The following is a 15,859-nucleotide window of genomic DNA, read 5'->3' as shown; positions in this document are numbered from 1 at the left end:
GAAGTTGACTTAATTAATTTTAAATTCAATTACAATTAATATGAACATTCATCGTGTATTTAACTATTTTTTCCTTTTATCATATTAAAATTACAATCTGATGGATACCTTATGGCAGGACTGACCCTGATTTAGTTTAAATTAAATTAGTTAATTTAGTTTAAACAATCCTGAAGGGAAGTTTTGCATGATGAATTCAGTCATAGGACAAACATTTACTTGCATCAGTAAATGTTTTATGCTGTGTTGGATCACAACTTCCAGCTTTTGCAATAACCCTGCTGGGATTTTTGAAAATGTCAGCATTAATGTTTTCTTCCTTCTCTTGACCTATGTAGGGCATTGTAATACTATCCTTTCTGCTTCTTGTTTGAGATGCATTGTAGTTCTACTATTAATGGTAATCTGATATATATATATATATATATATATAAACTATTTTAATCATTGGAGTCTTAATAAATTGGGTAGGTGACTTTTATGATGCAGTGTTTACAATGTTTTCTTTCATTAACTCAGAAATTCCCAATGTTGATAACATTTCTGATTTTCAAATTGGGATTAGAAATTGGAAATGCACTAAATGTGGGTTGAACAGCTAGACCACATCTGACTATGTCTTTATTTGATTTGAAAAAGTGTCTGCAAATGATCAGTTCAGAGCAATATATCTCTCCCTCTACAGTCTGCCACATGTGGAGAAAAAGAACAAAGTAGCAGGAAGTTAGGAATAGATGAAGAGAAAATGTGTCAAAAAAGAAGAGAATGGGTAGCTCAACTCACCTTTTGCTTGTTCTATCAGACCTATCAATAAGTATTCAGCTTTGTATAGATACTTTCAAGAAAATGTTCCTCAGAATAGAAATAAATTAAAAAATCCTTTAATTTTAATATATATATATTTTGTCAAACAGAAAGCCCAGCATCCTAGAAAAAAAAGAAATGAAGGAAAACCAAATAAAGCTAGCAGTGACCAAAAAGCACCTTGCTGAAATGTACTGTATCCTGATCCTTGGACTGGGAATGTCTGATCAGCATCACATGGCTTGTGGAAAGTAAGGAAATGGTTGGGCCTGGAAAATATTTTCTCTGAGTAATTCCAAATGGATGTTTCCTAATATTGCCCATCAGAAGACCTGCACCTATTCTGTCTTTTCTTCATGAATACTTTTTGTGTGGAAAGAATGAAAGAAGTGGTGAGACAATGCATAAGGGTTATAAATCAACCTCCACCACCATATTTCATGAATGTGTGTGGGTAATTACATGCTGAACTCTTTCCCTGGATATAACTTCTGAAATAATGTGGTTCTAAATGTGATGTCATGTTATGATCTAAATGTGATGTCAAGTCATATACATTATGTATAAATGGCTATAAGTAATAGAGAACTGAAGGCAGATAAACTATTTTCTGAGTGGAAGTAGGGATGGAAAAGAGAAATAACAGTTAACCAAGAACTGAAGTCCCAATGTTTGGGACCTTACTAGGAAGTATACACAGCCAACCAATGTGGATTGTCATCAATTTAATTCACTTATTTATTAATACCATAGGATACAAAAATACGAAAGAAAATAGTAGAAAAGGTAGGGGAGGAAAAAGGGAAGGGAAAAGTGTGGGAAAAAGAGGGAAATGAAAGAAAAGAAGGAGTGAAATCCAGAAGGTTCTAACAAGGTCTGGAGAACCAGTAGCGGAAATTTTGAGTAGTTGGGAAAACCGCCAAATACCACCTCTGGGAATGGACTTAACTAATTTAACAATTGCAGTGATTCACTTAACAAATGTGGCAAGAAAAGTCATAAAATGGGGCAAAACACAATTAACAAATTTCTCACTTAGCAACATAAATTTTGGAGTCAATTGCAGTTGTAAGTTGAGGACTACCTGTGTCTGCTTTAGCAAAAAAATAAAATAAAAAAAATAACCCAAGACAAAACTCTTTTGAAAATTTACATGGCCATCCATCTCAGTGAATCTGACTCTGGACAGCATACCACCAGCAACAATATGTTTAGAGCTATATCCTCATTTGCACTTAATTACAGCATAAATGTGGGTTTATCCCCTTAACACTGCTTTCACCTGGTCCCAACCCATGAATGAAATGTATACTTAAATAACCTCCTCCTTTTTTCTTCATACCATTCAAAAGCTGCTTCAGCATTTATGAAATCATTACCTTGGAGGAAAGATAGATGAGAGATTGCAAATAGCAAATCAAGTTAGGATAATTTTCCACCTGTCAAGGGTGTGGACTAGCACTTGGGCTTGGTAATAGGAAAGGGCCCTTTCATTAGTTTCCTTAACTTTTATGAATGTCTGGGAAATACTTAAGCTGAACTTAATTATTCAAGCCATTAAGTGCTATTTTAAATAATACACGATACGCATTACCTCTGAAAGAACATCTGTGTTAACTTTCAGCAACAATTTTGTGAAAGGTCACAATTAATGAGGAAAATATCACTGCCTATATATACTACATGTTATTTTTTCATAAATCTCACCATTTATAGTTCCTCCTCCTTCCTTCTCCTAGATTGGTTCGTGTATATATAACACATAATTCAGGCTAATCCTTTGTGACCATTTTGAAGGGGATTCCTTTCCATAAAAACTTATAGATGGGTTAATCTTTAAAGTACTAATAGTTGCTTCATTTTTACTAAAGGAGGATAAAAATGAAAACATACCCTGAACTAAGCTCCTTTCTAATGCATTAACATGCATTTTTCTGTCTTTAATGAAGATTTTTTTCTGCAAGATTGAATTTGGATTGGTCACCAGGACCTGAGATTTATTCTTCTGGGCTTTTGAACTAATGCTGGAGCTCAGCATGAGTCTGAAAGCTTGGAAGGGTAAATCTCTGATCCCAGTGATCGACTCAAATTCAATCTCGCATCATTATCCTGGGACATGAAAAATTGGCCTTCATTTGTGAGTATTTTTCCTTTATGTAAAAGAAATTCTACCCATTTCCTTACCTGGACCTTGTATTATTTATTCATAAAGGCTAGGATGGGCAACTTTATTATTTTTTACACAATGAGGACTCCCACATTACACATATGGGTATGGCTAGATTAGGGGAATTTGGTGGGGGGGTTCTTTGTTGTTTTACCCATGATTTGCTGACTTTAGATTTTAAAACGGCAGTATTCATAGGTTTCTCAGATGAAGTGGTATAAATCTATGTCGTTAGTTTTCAGTAATCATGGTTAAAGAGGCCTCTTTGGTCTGCAAACTTTGACTTTCAGGATTGCATATAACCCAAATTGCTCTTTGCTCATCTCATCTATGGTAGTGGTCAAAATTGTGGAAACCTTTTGGGAAAAGTGTATTTTTGAGGTTTGATGGCTAATAACATCACTTTTTTGGGAGTTTCAAGATAATCATATTCCACTGCTGGAATGGCCTGGGAATAGCCCAGACCTTAACCCAATTGAAAATCTATGGAGTCGACTAAAAAAACTTGTTAGTCAGATACGACCCAGCAATAAAACCCAGTTAATATAAGCAATCATTCAATTTTGGTTTCACATTATGACAGCTGCAGAACTAAAAGATTTGGTTCACTCCATGGGAAGACATTGTAAGGCTAAAGGTTACCCAACTAAGTATTAACTGATGTGATAATTTTTGTATATTTCATTTTTTCTACATGTTTCACTTTTCTTCTTTATATTGTAACTGCTATTCTAATAGCAAATTCTTCATAAAAGTTATTGCATTACATTCTTGATTAAATATACTTTCCATTGATATATAATTTTATGATACTACTCCCCCCCCAAAAAAGTGTTGTTATTAGCTAATTTTAGAAAATGCACTTTTCCCAAAAGGTTTCCACAATTTTGGCCACTACTGTATACATCTACTAAATATGTATGGATCTTTTCTGTCCTTTTGTCTAGGCTGCTATAAGAAATTTTTGGTGAACAGCTTTGCTGATCCTGACTTGTTGAATTGTCGAGGGACAAAATAAAAGTTAGAAGACTCATTTTAAGTGTTCAAGTTGCTTGTTGCACACAAACTGCAAGAAGAGATGGCAGAATGAACAGTTTTTAATTTTTTTATTTATTTGTCGAGTTGTACTAGATAATATATATAAGTATAAGCGTGAATTGAATATATAAAATAATACAATTAAAGGGAACATTAGGACAGGGATGGTAGGCATGCAGGTATTCTTATGCACGCCCCTCACAGACCTCTTAGAAATGGGGTGAGGTCAATAGTAGCCAGTCTAAGGTTAAAGGTATGGGGGTTTGGGGATGAAACCCCAGAGTCAGGTAGTACATTCCAGGCATTGACCACTCTGTTGCTGAAGTCATATTTTCTGCAATCGAGTTTGGTGTGGTTTACCTTAAGTTTGTATCTATTGTGTGCTTATGTATTGTTGTGGTTGAAGCTGAAGTATTCATTGACAGGTAGGACATTGTAGCAGATGATTTTATGAGCTATACTTAGGTCATACCGAAGGTGGAGTAGTTCTAACTTTTCTAAGCCCAAAATTTCAAGTCTGGTGGCATAAGGTATTTTGTTGCAAGCGGAGGAGTGGAGGACTCTTCTTGTGAAATATTTCTGGACACGTTCAATTGTATTAATGTCCAATAAGCAGTGCGGGTTCCAGACAGACGAGCTGTATTCGAGAATTGGTCTTTTTCATTTCAGATTTTAAAGAGGTGGTAGTGATGAGAAGAATAGACTTAGGTAGAGAAATAAACAAGTACTAACACCTCTTAGTATAGTACAATAAAATCATATCACAATAATAAGGAAGCTTTTAACCCTGTTCATCTCTAGTATGTTAGGATTCCCGTTCTGTTCTCCCAAAATATGTGGAGGTTAGTTCTTAGAATTCTTACCAATGGCGATGCCCTCTGGGGAATTCTGAGAGTTAAAGTCCATACCTTGGGAAAGTTGTGCTAGGATTCTTCAGTGTTTTTATCTGCAGGGAGGATATGTGAATGTGTATTTGGCATAAGAGGCTGAAGCAGTGCTATTTAGTTTTGTCACCTTAAGATTTCATTATCTCATTGCCCTATGGTTTGTGCTACATGTGTGAACTGGTCTAGAATGAGAAAGCCGCTTGGTTATTTGTGAGAGTCACCACAGCAGATTTGCAAAACCAAACTAGGTGTGGTGTTGAAAGCTTCCTAGAGAATAATTTCAGCTGTCAGAAACAATGAAGGAGTTGGATTTTAAACAACCATATTAATACATTTTCCACATCAAAATGTGGGAAACTTGGCGCTGGTTAGTGCTTATAATGAAGGTAATTGAATAGGAAATAATGTTGGTGAAAGGAACAGAACTTGTTCTTTTCAGCAACCTCCCTTCCCAATAATTTTATTCTAATCAGGGTCTTGTCCAATCAGAGTCTCATCTTGCCAGAGCATTCAGTGCACCTTTCCATGTATTGATTTTATTTTTAAAACCAGATCCCATTCTATCCCTTCCGTACATTGTATATCTAATTATTTGTAAATATACAGAATGGATGTCACACCTTTTACTGGAAGTATTATTCAGGTGCACATTCAGCAACGTTGGATTAAGCCAGCCTCATTGCTTGCGGTTGGGGAGTGTTCTTCCTTTTCTTGATTAGGCTGAAAGAACCAGGCTGACTCTGTTGTTAGTTTTAGCCGGAAGCCCATCCCGGTGCTATCCATGCAAGAAGCTACATGAGTAAGGTTGCTTAGTGACCCAGCTGGAAAGTCTAGCTTTGAAGAATGAATTTCAGGGATTTAATTTTTCCCCACCCCAATCTACTCCCACCACATAGTTACAGAAAGGGAAAAGTTAAAAGTGAAGGGTGACTTGAAATAAATCCCCTGAAGTAAGGGATCTTTGTAGTGGTCTGATGGGTAACACAAAAGTGCTGTTCAAAAGGCAATTGGACTTCCCTGATTTTTTTCCCCCTTGAAAAACATTTCACCTTCTCATCCAAGAAGCATCTTCAGTTCCTTGAATGAGAAGGTGAAATGTTATTAAGGAAAAAACCAAGAAAATCCAGTTGCCCTTTAGTCAGCACCTTTTGGATAACCATGATCTGGATCAGGGGTCTCCAACTTTGGCAACTTTAAGCCTGGTGGACTTCAACTCAAAGCTGGCTGGGGAATTCTGGGAGTTGAAGTCCACCAGGCTTAAAGTTGCCAAGGTTGGAAACCCCTGATCTGAATGATTGAGAACCTCCATAGATATCTGATGGGTAAAGGAAAAGGTACAGTATGTGAAGCCTTGAAACAATTTATAAAAATATTAAGAGATAAACAATATTTAAAAACAATTTTTCTCCTCTCCCCAAAGAAAAAACTTTGTTTTAGTATACTGCAGATATGAACATATGGAATAGGAAACAAGGGGCTGTTTATATTTGCATATGACTATCAAAACTGTCTCTTGCTTTCAGATGCAGTAGATACTGTAAGGTTTTTGAATGCAGCTCAGAATCTAATAAGTCCAATGAAACTCTGAACACGAGGCTACTGATAATCAGTTTTTATTTTCTGCAGAAAGCAAAACTTTTTAGTCTCCCGCCTAAAACAGAAGGCAGAGAGAAAAGCAGGCGCGTGCCGGGAAAAAAAAAACTTCTCCAAACTTCTTATAGTTCACACAGCTTGCACAAATCATCATTGCTATAGAAACATTATTTCATATCATGCAAACCTCATGAGGACCCAGATTGTTGGGAGGGGGGGGCAATAAGTTGACTTTGTAAATATACAAATAGAATGAGACTATTGCCTTATACATTGTAAGCCGCCCTGAGTCTTCGGAGAAGGGCGGGATATAAATGTAAATAAAAATAAAAAATAAATAAAAATAAAATGATTTTTCTCAGTGCTCTGAAAACAATGGACCTTAGAAGGGGAGAGAAATACATTTTCTGGCATATACTCAGAGCTATGTTAGCATTATTATCTCTCATTATGTTGCTGAGAGTACACATTTTAAGTTACAGCAAACAAACAGAATCCACATTTTGCATTTCACAAGAAGTTATTTTAGCTACTTGGCAATTGGCCTAAGAGGCTTTATCTCTGCAGTTGGCACATTAGGTTACAATGGAGCTCAACTTCTGCAGGGAATCAAAGGTCAGGTTAGGCACCCTCTGTATATGCTCTAATCCTTTCAGGGACCCTTTCATATCCTCCCTTTTTAAGGCGATAGGATGCTTCCTATTGCTGGAACAATTCCTCTCCCCAAGGAAAATCTTTATTTCAGTGTATTGAAGATATGAACATATGGAACAGGAAACAAGAGGCTGTTTATATTTGCATATGACTATCAAAACTTTCTCTTGCTTTCAGATGCAGTAGATGCCATATTACAGGTGGTCATTCTGTTGAATGACCCTTTGTACTTATGATGGTGCTGAATGAGAGGTAGCCATACCTCTACCTGGCCGTCATACTTATGGCCACTGCAGCATCCCAGTGGCCATTTGCGACCTTCTTTGCCAGCTTCCTTCAAGCAAAATCAATGGGAAAGCTGGGGGAAGGTCACAAATGGTGGCACAATGTCCTCGCTTAGTAATTCACAATGATTCGCTTAATGATGGCAACTGGGAGTGCCAGAATTTCCATCGCTAAGTAATTCAGTCATGTGACATCATGCTTTACAACTGTGTTGCTTAGCGATGGATATTCTGGTTCCAATTGCTGTTGTTGAAGATTTGTAAAAGAAGCACTTCTGTAATAGACAATTGCAAAAAAATTGAGAGAGGGTTTTATAATTAATACTTTTCTACTTCTTTTCCTTGTTTTAGAAAGAAAATATCATCATCTCGGAAAGACAGGGAATTCTTTGAAGTAAGTAGAGGCTAATATTTACCCTAAGATAAGATTAATTGTATCTAAATTTTGTGTGATTATAAAGGGGGAAAAAATCAGAAGGAGCAGGTTTTGAGCTGTAATCACATATGCCACTAGAAAGTCAATGAATAATAAAAGCCATTCATGACCAACATGTCTGTTGTGGCTCCAGCCCCTGAACCTGGCCCCATGCCCAAAGTGACTCTGAGAGTGAGGGGGAAGGGCCGGTAAGGCTTACCTCAGGAGCACCGATTAGCCAGAACCAGGCCAGTCGGAGGACGTAATGAGGCCGACATCCCGATTCCTCCCTTCCTCAGGCTACGCCTACAGATGCAGCTGATAACGATACTAATCAAGCCTGGACCGACCCGCACTTCAGAAGATTAGAGAGGCGGCATAATCAAAGGGAATGGGATATATAACAGGATATATAAGGATATATAAAGAGCTTTCGGACTACTCTCACTTCTACGGGAAGCAAATTAGCTGAACTGTGTCAAAGTGAGCTGAAGTCTTAATCTGTCTGAACTTTTGGGCAGGCAGCTGTGTTTTCTCGGCCAGTACTGATAGGAGCTGTGTAACCACTGGCTGTAGGCCAGCTCGTTACTCCAAAATGAGGACGGAGACAGAACAATGTCCTAAACTGAAAAAGAAGTTTTTATTAGTCTCTATATGCTGAAAAGACTAAAAATGCAATCCTCCCTATGTTCATTCAGTATAATTGTAATTTTTATTTGTAAATGTACTTTAAGTACAGAAAAAGAGTTATATTCCTGCTTGCTTTTAGTGCTTGTACAACTTCGCATCCTACGTAGCTTTTGTGACATTTAGACAGAAAAATCTCAAGGAAATCCAGCAAGAAGTTGGTAGATTGCTCCGGTCAAATATATTCAATTCTGCTTTAAGAGAGAGAACCAAATCTAGCAAGGAAATGAAAACAGATATTACCAAACAATTGATGAAAGCCACATTTGCCTTTCGCAAGTAAGTCTTAAATTCTCTTTCTCTCTGAACGAACCATTTTGTCAATTTTAATAGGGAAAGCTTATAACAGAAATTAAAGATGTTATAGTTAGAGTTTCATACATGCATACTTGCTCACACAAGCATAACAGTTCAAAACGCTGGAATAGGCTGCAGATTGCCTCTCCAATCCCTTCATATTTTAGATTGGTTTTTGTTTATTTGAAAAAAATTAGGCATATTTGCTTAAATATCATTTCTTTAACTTACACCTTCTTCAAAGTTGTCCAACTTCATCAGGGATTGGAAGGAGATATCATGTCCGCTAATCACTATATGCTCGCCACACCCAGTTTTTCCAAATTCATATTGAACTATGTTGAAATATATATGACAATTTGTTCCAGGATAGGAAAAGTATGCTTTGCTCTTGTTAGATGAATGTGACAATGTTACCATGTCTGGCTCCGCTGATCTTAGGAAAAAAAAAATATTTGCCTTCTTATTTGACAACTCCCATTATGACTTTTTTCTGATGTTGTTATTTTTTTAAAGGAGAACAGATGTTAAGCAGCCAGCCATAAGAAGTGTCATGGATCAGCGATCACCAGTGCTTAGTACTTTGCTGCCTCTGGCTAAAGATAGTGCTCAATATCTGTTTCAGGACCATTACCTTCGTCCCAGCAAAATTGCCCCACGTTATATCCCAGAAGACTTACCAGAGTTGTTTTCTATTGTGTCACGCACCAAGTAAGACATAACTTTAGTATCACACATTATGTAGTGTCAACCTGTTCATTTAATTGTATTTAGCATATTTATATAGCTACCTATGTCAGGGATCAGCCATCTGTGGCTCTGGAGCCGCATGTGGCTCTTTCATTCCTCTGCTGCAGCTCCCTGTCACTCAAAATATGCCTCACAACCGCCAATGTGCGACACCCGCCGGCACACGATTTATTGAGCTTTTCAACCCTGGTAGGCCGACCATGGATAAATCCAAGAAAAGAACAGTTTCAGAAGAAAACAGAACATTTAATTCAACTGCATATGCTAGTTTTATGGCTGCTCAAGAAATAGTCAGGCATGGGAACGGTTTTGCGGCTCCCGGTGTTTTCTGTAGGAAACAAGTCCAAATGGCTCTTTGAGTGTTTAAGGTTGCAGACCCCTGAGCTATGTCATGTGTTTTCGGATGACATACAACATAACAAAACTCCATACCATAACAATCTAAAAACAATCAAAACTAAATAAAATAAACATCTAAAGTAAACATGTAAAATAAACAAATAAAACCGAAGAAAGCAGGAAAAGAAACATCACTTAAACTCATACAGTCAACATGCAGGCTCTCTCGGGATCTCCAAGGCCGATGAAAAAAGCATGTTTAAATGGCTTTTCAGAGGGTTAAGGGGAAATCCAAGAGTACTTCAAGTTCCAGGATGCATTCAAAATTGCAGACCACACACCACGCTGTCCATCTTTGGCATAAGCCACATTGGCATCAACTACATCATTGTTTGTAGCCTTGCTTAGATCCCTTAGGTGGATATTTTTTTTTAATTCAATCCAGTTTTCAGTTGTGATGAAACAAATCTTACAAAGTTTTGCCAACCCCATGGGAGTGATGAGAAGATTACTGCCTCTCTGCTATCTAATTAACTTGCTTTATTTTCATATACTTCACTACATTTACAGTTGCTTTCCTACAATGACTTGAAGATTGCATATTGAACTCTTGAGTGTATTTAACATCCCTGTTTTTTCTCCTGAAACAGGATTGGCATTATTGGGTCTCAGCGCACCAAGTTTGTCCCTCATACACTTTTACCAATTGGAAGCACAGAGGATGAGAAGGAAAATGGGGAGAATCCTGACAGAAGTGTCTCTTCAGTATTGTCACAAGAAATAACCACAGGCTCTAGCAGGGCTGTTCAAAGCAGTGGCAGTCACCAATCTGTGGCAGTTTCACGGGCTACGACTGAAGGAGACTATATTGAAAATCCCCAGTAATACATACTAGTAAGAGAGATACAATGCCCATGTATTAAATCTCTTGGCAGCTTTCTAATTAGCTTTTGGTTTTATCCATTATTCATCCCTGAGAAAATATGGCCAGTTTAATACTATTAAATGTCACAGTACTGCCCAAAATAATAAATGAAAAATCCTCATGAGGACAAATACTATGTACACATGTTTGGTTTGTATCAGTTTAACTGCTATACGTATTCAGCCAAAAAATGCTGGGAACTAACTCTTAAGTATTTGTAATTTGAATATCTGAAGATATTTCTACTCATACACGAATTATTTATGACTAATAAAACAGTTTAAACTGGAACTTTGGATGCTCATATAGACTAAGTTTGTAAATTATGTCTGTTAAACCATGGTTTGCTTTAGTCCAACTCAATTGTGTTGTGTTGTATTGTGTTGTATTGAACTCAGTTTCTTGAGTTCAATACAACACAATCAGACACTTTTAAAGTTTCTGTTGACATACTGGTTTTGCAATTTTTAAAAATCTTTCAATGGAATGTATTGTATAATTAATCAAACGGTATGGTTTTCAAACAGGTAAAAGTATCTATATTAAAATCATAAGAGACATAGGCAAGAGTATACCTACTTTAGACAGAAGTGCTACTTAATGTGGAAGACAATGTGTAATGGCTTAAAGTGTAAGAAGAGACTGGACAGCCACTTGTCTGGAATAGTATAGGGCAGGGGTAGTCAACCTTTTTATACTTACCGCCCACTTTTGTGTCTCTGTTAGTAGTAAAATTTTCTAACCGCCCACTGGTTCCACAGTAATGCGCTGTGTATCGTCATCTGCGCATGCCTCTCGTGCATCGTGGATTGGGTTTGGGGGGAGGGCGCTGGCTACCAGCTCTGCTTGTCTGTTATAGCTGGGTGGTGTGGGGGGAGATGCGCAAGTTATTCTGGGACGAGGCTCTTTTGTTTGCGGTCACACTATAGTGCCATTTAGTTTCACTTACGTAATGTGAACTAAACTTATGCACGGCCGATATAAATAGTATATTTTCAGAAATTTAAATTGTCACAGGGAATTTTATGAAAACCTAATGAAAATGTTTTTAAATAATGCTATGAAAATTTTTTAAAAAGTCAATTAAATAAAAAAAAAAAAAGGAAAGTGCTTCCGTATCGGACAAAACCCCTACCACCCACCATGAAAGCTGGAACACTAGTGGGCAGTAGGGACCAGGTTGACTACCACTGGTATAGGCTCCTGCTTGAGCAGGGGGTTGAACTAGAATACCCCCAACATCCCTTCTAATTCTGTTATTCTGTTCTGTTGTGTTCAATATAAATGTAGCAAAACACTCTTGTTGAGTGGATGTTCAAAACCTATGATATTGTAACCAAAGCTTGCATCTTCATTTTACAAATCTCTCAAAGAAGTAAAACATGAATTTTCCAAAATAATCTTGGAAGATCAGCTGGAACATCATTTGCCGATATAGTGTTTCTTGTTGGTTCCTACCCGCAGATTTTGACATGCTGAAGGCAGCTGATCAGCAATTGTAGACATGATCTGACAGTCAGTGACTTTCAACTGATTAACAGAGTTCGAAGGGACCTTGTAGGTCATCTAGTCCGGGGGGGGGGGGAATGGACAGAGGGTGTGGCCAGGTCAATGTCACTTGTGTTGGGGATGCCTTTGGCCATGTGCGGCACTCTCAATCTCCGTTTTTGCTGGCAGATGGTTGCAGGAAGGCATCGCAGCCGGAAATGGAGCTTCAAAGGGTTGTGCGTGGCCCTTCCAATTCTGTTTTCGCTGGCAGAGGCACCACAGGCCGATCCTTCGCTGTTTCCAGGGCAGCCCTGTGGGCCAGAACTAAGCACTCCATAGGCTGGATCCAGCCTCCAGACCTTGAATTTGACACCCCTGATCTAGTCTAACCCCCGCCCAAGCAGGAGACCCTACACCATTTCTGACAAATGACAATCCAATCTCTTCTTGAAAGCCTCCAGTGACAAAGCTCCCACAAGGTTCGAAGGCAAGCTGTTCCATTGGTTGATTGTTCTCACTGTCAGAAAATTTATTCTTATTTCTAGATTGAATCTCTCCTTGATCAGTTTCTATCCATTATTTCTTGTCTGGCCTTTGGGTGTTCTGGAAAATAGCTTGACCCCTTCCTCTCTGTGGCAGCCCCTCAAATATTGAAACACTGTTATCATGTCTCCCCTGGTCCTTTTCTTCACCAGACTATCCATGCCCAGTTCCTGGAACCATTCTTCATATGTTTCAGTCTCCAGTCCCTTTATCATCCTGGTTGTTCTTCTCTGCACTTTTTCTAGAGTCTCAACATCTTTTTTATAGTGTGGTGATCAAAACTGGTATTCTAGGTGTGGTCTTACTAAGGCTTTATAGAGTGGTATTAGTACCTCACTTGATCTTGATTGTATCCCTCTTTTAATGCTCTACTCCTACATTACTCAGATTCTATGGATGGCACTTTTGTTTGTGTGCTTGCTTAATCCTGTAAAGTTAATTTTATCCTAGACTAGTTTCAAATCCCAGAGTTAGAAGGGGGCATTAAGTAATGACATTATAATCACCTTGTGAGTACAGGAATCTAAATTATCTGTACTGATCATTTTATAGATCAAAGTGTTGTATAAAAGCAGGGAAAGCCGGGAATAGTTTTAATTGCTTAACTATAGTTCAGCACAGCTATGGTTACATGAAAGTAGTATAATCCATCTTCAGACTGTCTGGGCTTATAAATATAAGGAACCTTGTGTTTGGTTTAGGCAATCAATAGTATACAGAATGCACGTTCCTACTCGGTATATATATAATCTTCTATTTCAATATAATTGCTTATTTTTAAAGCAAACCCTACCCGTGGTAAATGCTACCTTATTTACTTATCTCATTTACTGATTGATAATTTAAGGCTGTTTGACTCCAGAGTGACTTTACTTGGCTTACTGTCAGACACATGGCTATTCCTTCAGGTTGATTTCTTTGTTGTTCCACACTACAGACAGGATCTTGCCAAACTGAAGCACTCTACTAGCTAAATCAAACATATATTTTGAGAACTAGGGAGGAGTTGTCTTCACCCTGTTTGTCTCACACAAACTATCTGGACTGAGCTGCCTCTTATTCCTCTGGAACGCACCACTCCCTCCTGGAAATCCAGCCTACTACATTCCATCCCACACTATAGACTATAGATACATATTTAAAAGACAGTAATAAACAGAGAAGTATACATGTCTGGAAATATTCCAGAAAATACACCTGATGGGCTCAACAACTATTCTCTATTCCAGATCCTGGGAAAGAGTCAGGTTTTCTAGGAGACTGTTACAGTGGGAATTACAGACATATTCCCTTTTGTGTGAGGGAATTACATTTTTTCTAAGCCATCTGTGCTGTACATTTAATAGTTAATAGTTTTTAATGAACATAGAAAAAAGTACATTTAAATGAAACTTTGAGTATATATCTCAAATGTATTGCATCATTAATTTATGAAAGGAGCTACATTCTTCAAATTATATGTACAGAGATTTTTAAAAAAGACTATTTCCTATCTGTGGGCCCCAGTTTAATAGATGTGGTGCAGTGAAGAATACATGGGAAAGGGAAAGAAAAAGCAAATCCAGATCGCAATTTTGAAAATTTCATAAATTATAATGATAGCTGGAATCAATTGAGAGAAAGAAGGAGCTAAACTGGCCTTTGGCTTCAAATGGTCTAACAGAAAGATCTGCTTTCTATCCTCCATGGCACAATGTGGAAGAAATGCAGAATGAACTGATTAGTTATTTGACAAAATCTTACTTGGTTAATCAGCTAGCAAAGATTTAATTGATTAATAATCCTCTTTCATGTTTTTCAAAATCAGTCTGTGCTAGATGGATGTGTCAGCTCATTTTTCTCTGAAGAGATATAAAAACATTCTCTAGAATCACTATGCAGAATGTATCGGTTTTACAATATCTATACTAGGAAAATTAAGTCCTGATTGTCTTCCAGACATGAAGGATAGGGCAGATGTCCTTTGTGATTATGTTGAAATGTTAGTTTTTTTACAAGATGCATATAGAGATCAGGAGTGGGTTCTACTTACCTTTACTACCAGTTTGCATCGTGCCCATGCACGCTTCTGCACATGCGCAGAAGAGTTTTGATGATGTTTGGGTCACTGAGCAGAGCCTCCCACCGGTTTTACTACCGGTTCTATAGAACCGGTACGAACCAGGGGCAACCCACCACTGATAGAGATGTAGGAAGAATGATGCCTTTAGAATTATGAAGGACCAGTTAATGTTGGGACTGTATCAGTGCCAATGCAAGCTACTAAACAAACCTGTAATCCGGAGATATTAAGGGCCATGCTAGTTGGTTCTCAATTTAAGAATACTCACATCAAGTAAGAAAGGTATTTTTTGCTGAACACATTGTTTTTTTTCTGGGGTACTGTGTAGAGGCTGCCTGCTGGAGGTGGGTAGGACCAAAGAAAAGTGGATAGATCCACTCTCCCCTTCCTTTTTCCTCCTTGCTTTAGTGTCTGTGTAGATTTTCAACCATCCAGGTCATGGTTGTCCTGAAGGTGCTTTTTCAACAGGCAACTGGACTTTCTTTGTTCACATCTCATCTAAGAAGCTTCTTCACTTTTGACTTGCATTCCCCACCATTCAGTCAGAACTGAAGAAGCTTCTTGGATGAAAAGCAAAGTGTCTTCAAGAAAAAACAGAGTCCAATTGTCTCTTGAAAAAAACTACCTTTGGGACTCCTTGCTTTATGGTATCAAAGGAACAGATGATTACTATTGCCATAGTTAGGAAGGGCTTTAAACCAAGCAAGGCAAGACATCCGATTCAGGGATTCAAGTTGTCTATTCTGCCTTAAAGAGTTGATCTAAAAAATATGGACCAGATGATGTGTGAATTCTTACAAAGAGATGCATGGATGAAAAATTACTAAAAATAAGCAAGGAGTACTGATGCTTCCAAGAAAGGTTTTTTTTTCAACTGGCATCTGCTACAGAAAAGAGCAGAACATAATAATATTTGGGCTGCATTC

General features: G+C 37.8%; 1 protein-coding gene across 3 annotated transcripts in view; it reads left to right on the top strand.

Annotated features, from left to right (window-relative positions):
- The window catches only part of PPP1R36 (protein phosphatase 1 regulatory subunit 36), a 30,844-nt gene extending 16,413 nt beyond the window's left edge, over positions 1–14,431 (top strand). For 2 of the 3 annotated variants that reach the window (XM_058162895.1, XM_058162893.1), the window contains 5 exons: positions 915–1,055; positions 7,779–7,821; positions 8,612–8,808; positions 9,343–9,537; positions 10,566–11,111. In XM_058162895.1, coding sequence (XP_058018878.1) covers positions 915–1,055; positions 7,779–7,821; positions 8,612–8,808; positions 9,343–9,537; positions 10,566–10,800 — 811 coding nt within the window. In that variant the 3' untranslated portion in view covers positions 10,801–11,111. Of the gene's footprint in view, positions 1–914; positions 1,056–7,778; positions 7,822–8,611; positions 8,809–9,342; positions 9,538–10,565; positions 11,112–12,517 lie in introns of those variants that run through there. The other variant, XM_058162894.1, reaches the window with a different exon arrangement.
- The last annotated feature ends 1,428 nt before the right edge of the window (positions 14,432–15,859 follow it).

The sequence above is a fragment of the Ahaetulla prasina genome, chromosome 1 (genome assembly GCF_028640845.1).
Source record: "Ahaetulla prasina isolate Xishuangbanna chromosome 1, ASM2864084v1, whole genome shotgun sequence".
Taxonomy (NCBI): domain Eukaryota; kingdom Metazoa; phylum Chordata; class Lepidosauria; order Squamata; family Colubridae; genus Ahaetulla; species Ahaetulla prasina.
The sequence above is the reverse complement of the archived record's forward strand: the minus strand, read 5'-3'. Positions and strand labels throughout refer to the sequence as shown.